Genomic DNA, 15,426 nt, shown 5'->3' with positions numbered 1-15,426 from the left:
TGTGTTTTACATCAAAACAACAGTTTTCATGATTAACAATAGGGGTTAATGAGATAAAGTCTCAGCGAAAACGTGTCAACTAAAAAAAGACAGTTGCCAAATAGCGTTTGCCATAAAAGATGAAGTTAAAACCTAAGTGGCAGTTTAGAGTAAACCTATAATTTTTAAATAATTAATTTTTAAATTTAATAATAATTAAAAAAAAAAATCAAAAAATTTCCAAATAGGGAACTCTCCGAAAAGGGATGTCTCTGAATAGGGAACTCTCCGAATCGGACTCGCCGAATAGTAGCAGACCCACACAACCGCACTGGTTTCAATAGAAATTGGTTAATCGATTGGCTACCTACACTGCTAATAATAATTGAACTTAGCATAAGTTCATTTAATGTATCAAGTGTTATTTTGAAGCAATGGTCGCTTGTGCATACACTTGTCTGGTGCTGCTTGCTATCCAAGGGGTGATATGTCAATTCAGCCAGATGCGCCTTCAATATAGTCACTATGCTGAATTGCGATAAATTACATTAGGTGCTATGCAACCTTACTCAGATTCATGGCAGAATAGCATATTTAAAGAAAACCTGGAGTGGATACTACTTGGGTCAGAACTCTGTCAGTGCCTTCATAAATTGTCCACAATAGTTAAACAACAACTAAGACGCATAATGCATATCGTATGATAACATCACACATTGAGTTCAGCTTGGATTTCCTTAGAATCTTTATATTTTAAAATAGCTGGTTTGGCTTCGCTCATTAAGAAGTCTTCTACTTGATCTGGAGCACGACCAACAAATGAAGAAGGTTGGAGTAAGCTTGTTATTGAGTCATGAATGGGCTTAAAATATGGCTCTTTCAATAGCAACTCCACTAAATTGTTATCCAGTCCATTTTGCTTAACATTTTTTGCAGCTTCTTGAGACAAAACCCTTATCTTTTCATGTGCAATTTGTCTATCACCTCCTGCCTTTACAATAGCCATGATGAAGTTTTCTGTGGCCATGAATGGTAATTCTTGAATAATGTGACGTTCAATCACTTTTGGATACACCACTAATCCTTCGCAGATGTTCTGCAGAGTGTTGACGATTATGTCAGCAGTCAAAAAAGCTTCTGGTATTGTAACACGTTTATTAGCGCTGTCGTCTAAAGTTCTCTCAAACCATTGAACAGCAGTGGTTTGAAACGTATTCATAGAAAGACTCATTAAATGTCTAGCTAGGCTACAACAGCGTTCACTTCTCATAGGATTTCGTTTGTATGCCATAGCACTTGATCCAATTTGACTTTTTTCAAAGGGTTCTTCAATTTCTTTCATGCTGGCAAGCAAACGCAGATCAGTACAAATTTTGTGGACTGAAGCACCTAAACTAGATAAACTTGTGACAATGTCAGAGTCTACTTTTCTTGGGTAAGTTTGCCCGGTTATAATGTAGCATTTTTTAAACCCAGCCATTTTTGTTACCAATTTATCAAGCAGCTGAACCTTTTTTTTATCACCATTAAAAAGTTCTAGAAAGCTTGCTTGTGTGCCTGTAGCACCTTTAACTCCACGAAAACGCAAGTTTTCTCTACACTTTTCAATAGTGTCCAAGTCTGATAACAAATCCTGCATCCAAAGACATGCTCGTTTTCCCACTGTGGTAAGTTGAGCAGGTTGAAAATGAGTGAAACCCAAAGTTGGAAGATCTTTATATTTATCAGCAAAGTAAACTAACCGATCAATGCAGCGTGCTAACATAGGCAAAAGAATATCCATAGCATCTCTCATCAATATAAGGTCAGTGTTGTCCCCCACAAAACATGATGTGGCACCCAAATGTATTATTGGAGCAGCAGTTGGACATTTTATACCATACGCATGAACATGTGACATGACATCATGGCGACGTCTTTTTTCTTCTTCTTTAGCTGTGTTAAAATCATCTTCTTGCAATTCAACATTTTCTTCTAGTTCTGCAATTTGCTTTTCAGTTATATTGATCCCAAGCTCCTTTTCAGCTTTGGCTAAGATAGTCCAAAGCTTCCTCCATGTTGAGAACTTTTTATAGTCACTAAAATTGTGAGACATGTCTTTTGAAGCATATCTTGCAACAAGTGGAGTGCGATATTTCATGTATTCTGCATCCATGCCAACTTGAAGAATACACCTTTTTGTATCTAAGAAGTTGTTGTGGTGTGGCTTAGCATAAATGCAATAAACATAAAGCACTTATCTGCAACATGAATGTAAAATTGGAATAATTAAACAAGACAATTTTTGTTCAATTGTTTTTTTTTTGACTTATTAATTGTAATTACTTAGTGCAAATATCATTGCTGCATTTGAATAAAAATATGTCTGAAACAAGGCATCGCTTAGAATATTTGAATCAGTTCAGTTTGTTTTTATTTCTGACCATCACAACGAAGAAAACAATATATGACAAATCATGGTGATTTTCAACACAGGCCTAAATAAAAGGTTACCGGCTTTCATGCAACAGTTCAATTTGAATCATGACAGACTTGTTGATGCTTGATGGCAGGCTAAGCTACAAAAGTAAGCTACTTGTCTGAGTTGTAATTGAGTAACACAGTCTTTGCCTGTATTTCACATAATTTTGTGTTATCCTTTTGTCATTGGCAACATGCAAAATGTTGAAAAAAGGTGTCATCAAAACCTTTAAACTTGTCTGCATTGCCAATGCCTTTTCAGCCAAAGTTTTACAGTTTACTCTGTAGTCTAGTCTAAAATATGCAAAAAGAAGTTTCAACTGCATATTTTTTTATCCATTTTCAAGGTTTTTTAAAGGCAGTGGCTATTTGACCGGCGCCGGTCTTTGAGTCTGAAACACTATTTGACCGGTCATGACGTCACTATATAGGCACTTCTTTCTTTTTCTCTTTCAAAGCAAAAGACGAGAAGAGTGCCTATATATATAAGTTCTAAATTCGACTATTACGTTCAACTGATTGGGTGGCGCGTAGTATACGTCTCCAGTTGGTGTTCCAGAGGGAATGAGTTCGACACTACGCGGGAGCGTTTTTTTTTTAAGTTTCAACTAAATTTTGACCCGAAGTGACTCAATCGTTGGGCTGCTGCATTTTTGTGGTAAATTTTTAATTTCAGAAGCCTACAGCCCAATTTTTTATGTCTTTTTAACTATGAGTAATAAAGTCAGAGTTGTAATGTAATGCGTCGTTCGGCAAATACATTCACATCCTCTTATGACGAACGGAAAATTATCCAGAGAAATTCTCAAATTCAAGAAAATTAAAAAACTCTGACGTTATTACTCATAGTTCGTCGCTCGGTCACGCATTACATTTTTACGTTGTTCGGCAAACTCGGTCACATCCTCTTATGACGAACGGAAAATTATTTAGTAGAGAAATTCTCAAATTCAAGAAAATTAAAAACTCTGACTTTATTACTCATAGTTGAAAAGACATAAAAAATTGGGCTGAAGGCTTCTGAAATTAAAAATTGACCACAAAAATGCAGCAGCCTAACGATTGAGTCACTTCGGGTCAAAATTTAGTTAAAACTTTAAAAAAAATAAAAGAACGCTTCCGCGTAGTATCGAACTCATTCCCTCTGCAACACCAACTGGAGCTGTACCGTATACTACGCGCCACCCAATCAGTTGAACGTAATAGTCGAATTTAGAACTTATATAGGCACTCTTCTCGTCTTTTGCTTTGAAAGAGAAAAAGAAAGAAGTGCCTATAGTGACATCATGACTGGTCAAATAGTGTTTCAGATTCAAAGACCGGCGCCGGTCAAATAGCCACTGCCTTTTTTAAACCAATTTCGAAACAGCACAGGCTTACCAGATTCAAAATCATTTTGTAGCCAAACTTCAACCAAAAAATAGCTGAACACAGTAAAAATAGCCAAATTAAACCGTATAACACTATAGAGATTTTTGAGCTTTTTATTGATTTGTTTGAATATTTTCAGACACCATTTATATGGCTAAAGAGTCAAATTAACACTAAGTGGCCTAAATATGTCAGGAGTGGGCTACATTTTCAACTTGAGGGTCAAAACGTTCTCAAAGTTTAACAGGCAGGACATGAGAGTTGAGAGTAGACTATCCTATAGTGCAGGGCTTCCCAAACTGGGGGTCGCGACCCCCCAATGGGTCGTGTAACAAACTTCAGGGGTCGCAGAAAGTATACCAATTTGCACAATGTACTGCATATTAACACTTCTATGCAGATGCTGAGACAGTTATTAACTACGGTATATTAAGAGTCGCGCGCTCAATAGGCTACCCGTATTTTTGAAAATTTAAGAGGTGAAATGGAATCAGAGTTAAAAACTCTTTTACTGCATTATGAAGTGAGGTGGCTTTCAAAAGTCAAAGCTTTAAAATGGCTAGCCAATTAACGTTGAAAACCGAAATCGTGATTTTTCCAACAGAATAAAATTCAGTCTTGGTCCACCATTTTCGCAATGACATCTAGCTTTTGGAATTATGCCAAAGGTCAAATTTGCTTGAAAAACTGAACAAATTTAATTTGTCCCTATTAAGAGAAGACATCAATATTTTGCATTAAAATCTAAAATTGATGCGTTCATCAAAAATTTAACATCTTGAAACAAATATTTCAAAATGATTTATCTGGAATGTTCTCACTTCGCCTACCGTTCCAACCTAAGTAACATTGAAACCGTCTTGAGACTTGCATTAACAAACACTGAGCCACGGCTGGAGTTGCTTTGTTACAGAAAGCAGTCACACCCATCACACTGAATAAATGTGTTTGCTTTTTTGTTTTGTTTCCAGTAGGATGCCCATATGCTTCGTTGTTATGGTCAGAAATAAAAAAAAAAAAAAAAAACTGAACTAAGAACGGTATATAAATGGTTTTTGGTTTTCGTTAGATTTAAGCTTTTCAATAAATATCACAAATGTAAGCCTATCTTTCGCAGTGTTCAACGTTTTAATCAGCACTAGGAAAATTGCCCGTCGGAAAATTGCCACCCGGAAAATTTCCCGCCGGAAAATTTCCCGCCGGAAAATTGCCCGTGTGGGAATATTGCCGCCAGAAAATTGCCCGTGTGGGAACATTGCCGTCGAGAAAATTGTCACCCAGAAAATTGCCCGTCTTTGAGTAAGAAATAGCTGCGAAAAAAGTCCAGCCGTGAGTCTGTATTGAACCATTGTTCCTCCAATAGTTTAAACTTAGCACCCAGCTGTCGTCGTCTGAGCTTCTGGGGCCGAGGGTCTATACTTTTACCACCCCAGATTCACGATGTTCCCAGACTACACTGGAAGGCTGCTAGAGAGCAGCCAGTCTTTAGTTTCATCATCCATGACGCGCAGACCTTCCACTCCGTTAGGTGGCTTAATTGAAGATGGTACAGTCATTGATGATGTTATCTGCGGTCTGTTCCTCGGTACCACATTCACAGGAGGAGGAAGAAGCCATTCCCCATTGGTGCATGGTTGAGCAGAAAAGCCCGACGCCCGTACGGAGACGGTTGAGGCGCACCCATGCCTGTCTCTGTAGTGTCAGGCCGATGGGGCATGTGTCGGCGTCGGGGATGAATGAATGGAGTCTGGTGGTGCTTGACCTTCATTCAGAATTCCATTTATGGTCCGCCCAAGTAGCCGCAGAGATGTCTTGTTCATCAGCTTTGTTGATCAGAAGCCGAGCGGCTGGCACGAATGGGTGTCTTGATTTCAGTCGGCGGGGGTGCCCGTTTGGGAAGGCAGAGATCTTGTGGTGGGGAAGATGGTTAGGCTCCAGTGCCCGTCGACCGAGGGACAGAGTGGCTTCTTCGCGACGAAGCTCAGCAGGTTGGATGCCAGCGAGAATGGGGAGATTGTCCAATGGTGTGGGACGCAGGCATCCGGTCACTGTGCGCAGGGCGCTGTGTATGGCAGTGTCGATGTTGTGGCAGTGAGCACTGCGGCACCAGACAGGTGCACAGTATACTCTGCATGTAATAAAAGGCAACCCAGCTGTAATAAAAGGCATGATAAATTTTAATCTGTAAATGCCAAACTAAGCTAAATGAAAAAATGCTTCTGGGTAATATAAAGATCAACTCTCTATCTCATACCGACAAAAGTATACAGCTTTAAACTGAGTTCTGAGGACAGTCTTCTTTCAGATTCCGCTATTGTCTCAAATTTTGTCACACCAAAATGGTGACCGTCATAAAAAGTGAGCGCGGAAAACACATTCTTGTAGATCAGCGTTTCTTAACCGCGGGTGCTAGCACCCCTTGGGGGTGCTAGAATAGACTGTAGGGGGTGCTAAATGCATGCAGTATAATAGCCTACTAAAAAATGCCATTTTATTTTTCTGCGTTTTTTCATCTTTCTGCCAGTATCAGCAGTTGTCATATCAGTGATTGCTGTTTCGAAGTAGCCAACATGATTTGCTGTTATTGTAGTCATCTCCCAGTCAAGTACGCAAATTGATCCTGAGTAGATTGTGCGAACTTACCTGGTGGGTGCTTTGTTGTAATATTGTTGCTCACTTCTCACTTCTAGAAACCACCATGACAAAATACATTCCAACAAATCACTCGTATCCAGAGTGGAAACAGCAGCCCTTCTTGGCAGACATGAGTGATGATAATAGATTAAAGGAGGAGCTGATTGACATGCAGGTGAAATAGAGTTGTTGGACAAAATTTTGTCCTTCCGCTTGCTGATTTCTGGTGTGATCAGTTGACAGCATATCCTGCATTGGCACGAGCAACACTGGAATTGATCGTTCTATTTCCGACTATACCTACTTGTGTGAAAAGGCGTTTTCCACTATGCTCCAAATAAAAACAAAGGAATCGCCTTCAACATGGGTTGCTCCACGATATGAGAGTGGATTTGACCAACACGAAGCCTGGAATAGAGAAATTGGTCACACATAAGCAACAATAAAAATCCCATTGATACATGTGTAACTAGTTACCCAGCTAGGTAACTTAACCCTTTGCTTTTCAACGTTTTTTTGGAAGTTAACTGCTCAAGGGGGGGCCATTTTTGGATCAAATTCAATCAGCTGTTACGAGTTATCCGCTGATGCTATTTCAACAGAAGTTGCACTGGTGTGAAAGCAAATCATTTGTCCATAAGTTTGAAAACTCATTATTTTAAAATTTTATATGTTAAACTTGATATTTCAATTTTTGCAAAGGTACCTAAAAACGACAATTTTGATTTAACTTGCCGCCTTTAATTAACCGTGCTAATCCGATTTCATGCAAACTTCTAAATAACAAAGAGCTCGATCGAACGCACGAAGTGTGTGTGCGGTGTGCCGAATCATTGCATTGATTAGAATTTACGACTTGCGAGCAAATCTTATTGTAAGCTACTCAGTACTCACTGATTCTAAAATAGATACAATCAGAGTAATATTGTTACACGAATTTGAAAAAAACAAAACTGCGTTTGTTGTCTTACATTTTTGTCCTAAACTAATGCATTCCGAAACTCATGGCTAGCTTCTAGTTTTATGGAACCAAATTTCTCATAAGTAACACCTTAGCCTGCTTGAATAGCTGTTTACATCTTCGTTTGTGTATTTTAGGTCTACAATTGAGTTTGTAGTACCGTATGAATATTTTTAGTAGAGAGAAGACAATTGAACAAGTTGTTGAAATAATCTGAAATTTCTAAGTTCAAATTAGGTGCTTTTGAAATTGTGGATTTGTGTCAAGTCGCATCACAAATATCATGCAGGCCACATCATAAGTCATTTCGCTTACGAGTGTTTATAAACATGACTCATAAATTACATCCACAAAAAATACAGCATTTACATCAACAAAGCTAAGTTCGAAGCTCACTTTTTATTGAAGATTGTGTCAATCAATTTGAAAATACATTTTTAGTCCGCCAGCGTCGAAATAATGCAACAGCGAATTGAGGAACATGCGTAAACAAAGGAAATGTGAAATAACCCACAGTCAGCAAATCTACATAAATTTAACGTTTACAAATGTTGAATCAATGTAAAAGGACTGGATTGCTGACTGGGTCCTTATTGTTTGAAGCACTAAAAATACGCGTAAAAGCGACAACGTCAGCAAGGCAGTGATTATGTTTCTGGCCAAAAAAAAAATAACGTTTGACTTCAAAGATAAAAATGATTATAACGAAGCTTCAAAGTTTGTCGTAAAACATTTTACTGAGATACAATAAACATAATCATTTTGTGCCAGATTGTGAGAAGACTTCCTAGATTCTTTCCAACCATTTGCATGATTGCAAATTATTTTCTATAACTTTACATTGCTAAAAAATGGCTTCTTTGTTGAAACAACGTGGCTACAATTCTATAAAAAATTCTTAGGCCTACTACATTGAAGTAATGAAATTTTTTTTGTGATTTTGCTGATGACGTTTTACAATATCCGAGAAGTAAAAAATAATAATGATGAATTATTTTACAAAACCGTGGTTTGCAAGTGCTTCACAAAAAATTGTTGGGGGAAAATTTACTATTAGACGTAAAACGTTTGTAAAAGAAATTTGTCGGTTTACGTATTTATAATGTTTATTGCGCTGTTATCGAATTATAAACTGCCTGTAGGCTATTGTCTACCTTTGTGGTTGCCGGCCAGCTTAGAGCAGCATGCAAACTAAGCGTTTATGGTATTTGCATCGTGTTATGATTCTCGAAAATTTCCCACAAGGTCTTTATTTTTATCGTGATATTTTGTGCCTCTTCTGTCCTAAACTTGAAGTTATTGTGCAGCACTATCCACATCGGTTTTTAGACTCAGTCTTCATTGAAAATCTTTTGTGTGGTGCATCATTTCAAATAGTGTCTTTCCCTAAACTGTTACACAAATCGCCCAGAACCAGGTTGATTATTATGTATCTTACAGCAGTTGAGAGCCCGTTATTGTATGTGTGGAATTATTAGATGTCTGACTAAATTCATGCCAAAGTCGAGCAAATTCTGCTTTCGGGATCCTTGCCGTTATTTACTGTATTTTTTGTTGATAAGTTTAGGCAGCATTTTTCCAAGATAAATGAAGACATCGGTATTGTTCGTCACTTAGATTTAGTTTTCTCAGCATTATTTATTCATTCTTTGATCCACTAGTTTGTCCCACTTTTGGTATAATCGGATCGTTTATAAATGGCGGGTCTTCACAATAGCCGGCCTCTTATACATTGGCGCAACGTATTCAGATGTTGAATCAATGATGAAGAAAGCTGATTTGTTGTTTGTCTTATGTGACGCCTAAATTTATGCCTCGTCTACAGTACAAAATATTTTGTAATGTACATTGTGTACATTGTACATTTTGTTTGTAGGCCTACATTACAAAATATTTTGTAATGTAGATGAGGCATTATCATCTTTATTTTGCGCTTTTTGGAACAAAACACAGTGCACTGTGAAACAAAAATACAGGACATAACAACAAGTAGGCGACATAAAGCAGTGAAGGGACGCCATCGAGTTAGCTGCTACGTGCAAATGGAGCCTATCTCATAATTTTGAGTGTATCTCACAATTACTGTTTGCAAAAACGCTATTTCTCCGGCTTCTCCCAAAAGCATTTGCAGTGATACATTTCCTCAATTGCAAGTTTTGTCAATGAGAGCATTTCCATAGAACGTTTATTTCGAAACCAGGTTTTCGTGTCTTTATCCAAGAAAAGATTTCTTATTGTAACGTTTTTTATTCGTCAATGAATATTATCTGCTTGAAACAACTGTTTTGAATAGTTTGTGGCCTCCATAGCCTACTATTTTGATCGTGGATTGCTATTCTTCTTTGTAGAGCTGATAACGCAAAAAAGCTTGCTATTATTGTTTCTAATTAACAGCTTTGCGATCACTGGCTTTTCTTTGTAGCATAAGAAATAACGCGCTTTGTATTATTGAGGTCAAACCAAACAAAAGAAAGCAAGAGGATGCTTCTCTCTGCTCGCGCATATCGATGCACGAAGCAATTATGAGCTTATGGCTTGTCATCGCAATGTAATCCATTTCACGCTTTGCTGGAAGTTAGCTAGAAATAGCAAAAATTCACCAAAATCTTGAATTTACAAGAAAACTACACAACTTTTAGCATCAAATTTAATATCATCAGATCCGCCTGGCAATTTTAGGAAAAGTCAAGAAAAACCAAGTGCATGGCGTTACTGTGCTTCAAATAATTAAAGGAAATATGAGGGGGGGGCCAAATCTGGCCTCCCTTTGAGGAGCAAAGTGTTAAGTATGCTCAAGTTTGTTCATGTTCTTTCACTATTCTCGTGTTTTCCTATTTCTTTTATCACTAATGACGACAGTAGTTTTGAAGAATAAACACAATGATCAATTTGTACATCGCTTTCCTTTCAATAGTGCAGGCCAAAGTTTAATAGCGGCGCCGAAATTTTGACATGGTTTTTGATCGCTGGCGGTATATTTTGTATTTTTTTGTCGCCTAACAAACTGTGCTGTTGTTTTAAAAGAGTTACAACAAGAGACTTCATTACAAAATATATTACCAGCGATCTAAAGGCATGTCAAAATTTCGGCCTCTGCTAAACTTTTGGTCGGCACTGTAGTAATCACATGTCAACAATAGTTAGGGGGTGCTAGACTGGTCAGGCCTGTTTACAGGGGTGCTAGAGTCAGAAAAGGTTAAGAAATGCTGTTGTAGATGAATCACAATTTTTCATCGGAATAAGACGAATAAAAGTGGTACTACGATTTATTGAGAGTGCAGTTAAAGAAAATCTACAAGTTGCAAAGCAAGATTACACGCGAACTCGCATATTGCAATATTGATGTTGTTATTGTTAACTAAGAAGTGAAAACTTGCTGATCTGCCATGCACAACGCACATGACACGAACTGTTATGTTGCCACCCTTCTTAGTTGTTTTACACTTTGTATATTATCATGGAATTTTCCGGGTGTTTTGATAGATGTATTCTCATTATTTGCCTTCTGTATGATCGCTTTGGTTAACACATGAGCAACAATAGTAATCATGTAAGTTTCTGATATCAATTAAACCTTCCCCATACTTGTCATTCTCGCATGAAAGTTGTTGCTACTTTCAATGTTCTAAATGATAAATTTATGATGTGATGTGCCTTTATTACTGAGAATTACCTAATGCACATTTTCAATCAAGTTTGCGACAGATTAAAGTAGGCTATTTCATGAATTTCGCTTAATACATGACAAAGATCAGTGTCAAAACGTGATAATTAAATCTCGTCGCACCAATCCATGGTTGCAAGGGTGCTAAGTTTAGACTATTTGAGGAACAATAGTTCAATACAGACTCACAGCTGGATTTTTTTCGCAGCTATTTCTTACTTAAAGACGAGCAATTTTCCAGGTGGCAATTTTCTCGACCGCAATGTTCCCACACGGGCAATTTTCCGGCGAGCAATATTCCCATACGGGCAATTTTCCGGCGGGAAATTTTCCGGGTGGCAATTTTCCGACGGGCAATCTTCCTGTCACGGTTTTAATCGTAAGGGGCCACGAAACATTTTAGGAGATTAAAAGGGGTCGCGAGCAAAAAAGTTTGGAAAGCCCTGCTATAGTGGACAAAGAGTAGCGCATTTAGTTATTGGCCAGCTAAATATTCGTTATTTCACTAATATTAAGAAATAGGCCTAACTAAGATGCGAGTCATTTAAGCTGAAGATATTATCTGCTATATTCAGTTGAGAAGTTAGTTTAATATGCCTAAGCACAATAATTCAAGCATGGTGATATCGCCTAGCCCACAGAAGGAATCATTTGAGATATATAGGCTAAATTAAGTAGTAGACTGCAATGGGTGCAACCTAGTTCGTACCCTGAACAGTTCGTACCCTGAAAAAATCAAGAGAAAAAATTGAAAAAGCCGAAGTCGCTGATCGCAGTTTCCGCAAACAAACAAAAACTCTTAGGATCATTACCGGAAAGTTTAAAATGTTTGCGAAAACTCCGATCAACCTTAACCCTTATCCTTTTAAAATGTTTGCGGAAACTGCGATCAGCGACTTCGGCAAACTCTTAGGATCATTACTGGAAATTTTTAAATGTTTGCGGAACTGCGGAAAAACGATTCTATTTTTTTCTCTCGATCTTTTCAGTTTGTTTGTTTGTTTGTGGAAACTCCGATCAGCAACTTCGGCTTTTTTTTATTTTTTTCTCTCGATCGTTCCCTAACCCCTTTTAAAATGTTTTTTGGAAACTACGATCAGCGAATTCGGCAAACTCTTAGGATTATTATCAGAAATTTTAATATGTTTGCGGAAAAAACGGAAACTCCGATCAGCGACTTCGGCTTTGTTCTATTTTTTTCTCTTGATCTTTTTAGGGGCAAATTTTTAAAATGTTTGCGAAAACTGCGATCAGCGACTTCGGCCTTTTTTAATTTTTTTTCTTGATCTTTTCAAGATACGAACTGTTCAGGGTACGAACTAGGTTGCACCCGACTGCAATGATGACTTTCACATGATTTTCAGAAAGATTGCTTAATTCTCTGAGTCAAACAAATGTTTTACACAAGTGTGGTTGTATTTAGGCTACTTAATTTTGACATAATTACAAATACGTAATTAAAAGTAGGCCCAAAATTCTTAATAAAACAAGTTACCATACTGACTACTGAAGTGCCACAAGTCCCAGGCTACCAGACTATCATTGCTGACAAGCTTCAATTGATTTAGCGAGGATGCCTGCTCTCCTGGTCTACTTTTTTACAAAAAAATTCTGAACAGAACTAAGCTATTAACCCTACTCTGCGACTGCTACTGGCCTGCTAGCAGGCCAAGGCCAACTCAAAAAATTTGTACTCTGCTCAGCAGTCAGCAGTCACTCAGCTCAATAGACCGACCAATAGATGCAAGCTGATAACTGAAAATCAAGCTTTGAAAGAAGAACTTTGTGCTCTAAAAATGCAACATGAGTCACAATCTCTTCTTTTGCTACAGTTGCAAGAAGGGTCATTTTTCAGTGTAAGATCCATTTTAAATTCTCCTGTTAGTGAATTGTTTGCATATTAGGCCTATAGGCCTACTGGTTTAAGTCACGTGCAATTTAAAACCCTGTTTGATTTTTTGATGTAAAATGCCACAAGTGCCATTAAATACAAAGAATGCAAAAAAAAATGTTTGAAATTGTCTTTGGAAAATCAGCCACTTTTGACTCTCTGCAGGCTAAGAAATGGGTTTCATTTAAAAGATTTGGCCTATAGATTAATTTTCACTCCAGTGAATTGTTGTAACAACTCAAACAAACAACGTAGCATTTGCAGCACAGCACACCATCCAGGCTATATAACTTCTTCTATAAAAATATGATCAACTATTCAAACCATTGATAACACTGCATGGCTCTAACAACCCAGTTAAACTGTGTCTTAGAAAGCACTATTTGCAGCAGGTTTACGATTTTAAATTTTTTAAGACATCTCAAATAGGTATTTGCTGTCAAACCTGCAAGTACCACACAGAAGAAAATTCCACTTCTAAAAAATCACAGCATAAATGTGACGGAAACTGCATAAAAGCAATGCTAGATAGTGGGCTTGGAAAGATAGCTTGCTCTCCTTCGCTCTGATTGGCTGAACGTTGCTAGGCGATGGATTGGTCTATTCTTGGTTTTTGCTGAAATGATGGGAAAAACCTAGAACATCACACAACTCAGGCGAAAGAGAAATTGAAAAAAGAAAACTAATCGGGAAAAAATGATGGTTTGCAAAAATGAGAGAATTGAAAGTAGTTGCTTTTAGCTTATAGCATAGATATCTTACATATAAAATATCTATGCTTATAGCTTTTAACTCTCTTTCGCAAACCATCATTTTTTCCCGATTAGTTTTCTTTTTTCAATTTTCTCTTTCGCCTTAGTTGTGTGATGTTCTAGTCGTTACCGAAATGATGGGTAACAACGCAAACCATCATTTTTTCCCGATCAGTTTTCTTTTTTCAATTTTCTCTTTCGCCTGAGTTGTGTGATGTTCTAGTCGTTACCGAAATGATGAGACAGAGGCGTTGGCAAAGACTTTTTGCAAAGTATTGTGGGAGAGTGTGAAAAGTTTCATTTGGTGTGTTCCGAAAACAGCACAACACAATTATACGCAATACGAATAAATTAGCACCATAACAATGTAGATACCACAACAACAAACGACATATGTTAAAAAAATCGCCAAACCACATATACTTAGCCAAACGCCCTAAGTGACAAAATTATCATACGGTCGTTTCGTTGTTTCTCTGTCAGTATGGGAATTTGTGCCACTTTGGAGTGGATAGGCGTAGGTAGGCTCTTTGTAGGCTTAAAAAGGGCTGTATGACCAGCTGAAAACCGTGTGAATATTGTCGACTTTACTTCCTTAAACAATCGTCCGCCAATAGCCGCGCTGGTTCAATACGGTAGGCTATAATAAAAATTGACATAGCCTATTTCTGTTGAAAAAATGTAGGCTAATCAAACGGAAACTTACACTTACCGTAATTTATTTTACAACTTTTGTATGTCTTGATATGGCGGTGCAAACTTAATGATAGAATTGAAATGGGATGGTGAAATGGAGTCTTCTATCCCACCATTCGAGTCTTAGCCTATATTTCTTTTCACCCTTGATATTTCCATCTTTCATTCCATCCTACACCATTGCCTGGTTGTAGGCTAAGATCATAGTTTTTCCAAAATTGTGCAGTTGCACAACTTGTCTCGTTATCAATTGCACAACTTGCCCCATTCACACTTTTTTCAAAGAACAGAAAATTTCAAGAAAACTAGCAAGTGTACGAAAAAATTTTAACTGCGAAAAAAACTACATCCTATTTGTCTACTGACCCCTACTACTAAAGTTTGACTAGTTCTACTATGCATCCAAAAAATCAAATTTCGTTTGCATCCGAATTTAGATCCTAAGACCTATAAACACCTTATATTGTTGATCAAGCCAAACCTGCCCAAAAAATTGATAACTGCGATTCACGTGCTTTAATTAAAGGCATTATGGGTAGAATATAATAATGGCGATAAAGATTTATTACGCTGTTTATTTCCTTTCAAACGGGGACTTGCACAACTTGCCCCGCCTTCCCCTACAAGTTAGGATACTTGTTATGTAGGGACCAAAAGTGCTATAAGGGGTCAGTGGCGTAGCCAGAAAACATTTTTTGGGGGGGGCCAAATATTTGATGAATTGAAGAGAACGACAAAATGTTTGATTTAAGACATCGCCACCTGATGTGCAGTAGCGCATCCTGGTGGGTTAAGCAAGGGAAGCAATAAAGCTGGTGGGGGTTAGAGCGGGCCGAAGGCAGGCGTATTCTAGGGGAGTCCGGGGGCATGCTCCCCCGGAAATTTTTTGCAAAATTACACTTAAATAATAGATTATAACGCTTTCTGGAAACACTTTCAGGGTAATATTTCTATGAAACTTATTAGCAGATAAACAGCTATTAACTTATTAAAGGTAGCTCTTATCTAAACACAAACG

The 15,426-nt window shown here is 37.7% G+C and overlaps 1 protein-coding gene across 1 annotated transcript; it reads right to left on the bottom strand.

Annotated features, from left to right (window-relative positions):
* Positions 1 to 448: 448 nt before the first annotated feature.
* Positions 449 to 2,134, bottom strand: LOC145767077 (adenylosuccinate lyase-like). Its single transcript, XM_082578824.1, has one exon. It carries the CDS (start codon positions 2,132 to 2,134, stop codon positions 689 to 691), a length of 1,446 nt encoding a protein of 481 aa, XP_082434950.1. The 3' UTR covers positions 449 to 688.
* Between the last annotated feature and the right edge of the window lie 13,292 nt (positions 2,135 to 15,426).

The sequence above is a fragment of the Aplidium turbinatum genome, chromosome 3, assembly GCF_918807975.1.
Source record: "Aplidium turbinatum chromosome 3, kaAplTurb1.1, whole genome shotgun sequence".
NCBI classification, from domain to species: Eukaryota; Metazoa; Chordata; class Ascidiacea; order Aplousobranchia; family Polyclinidae; genus Aplidium; species Aplidium turbinatum.
This window is presented reverse-complemented; position numbering and strand designations above follow the sequence as displayed.

What these genes read in the sequence shown, in the direction of transcription:
- LOC145767077 (XM_082578824.1), bottom strand. Translation starts at nt 2,134, where the DNA reads ATGGATGCAGAATACATGAAATATCGCACTCCACTTGTTGCAAGATAT.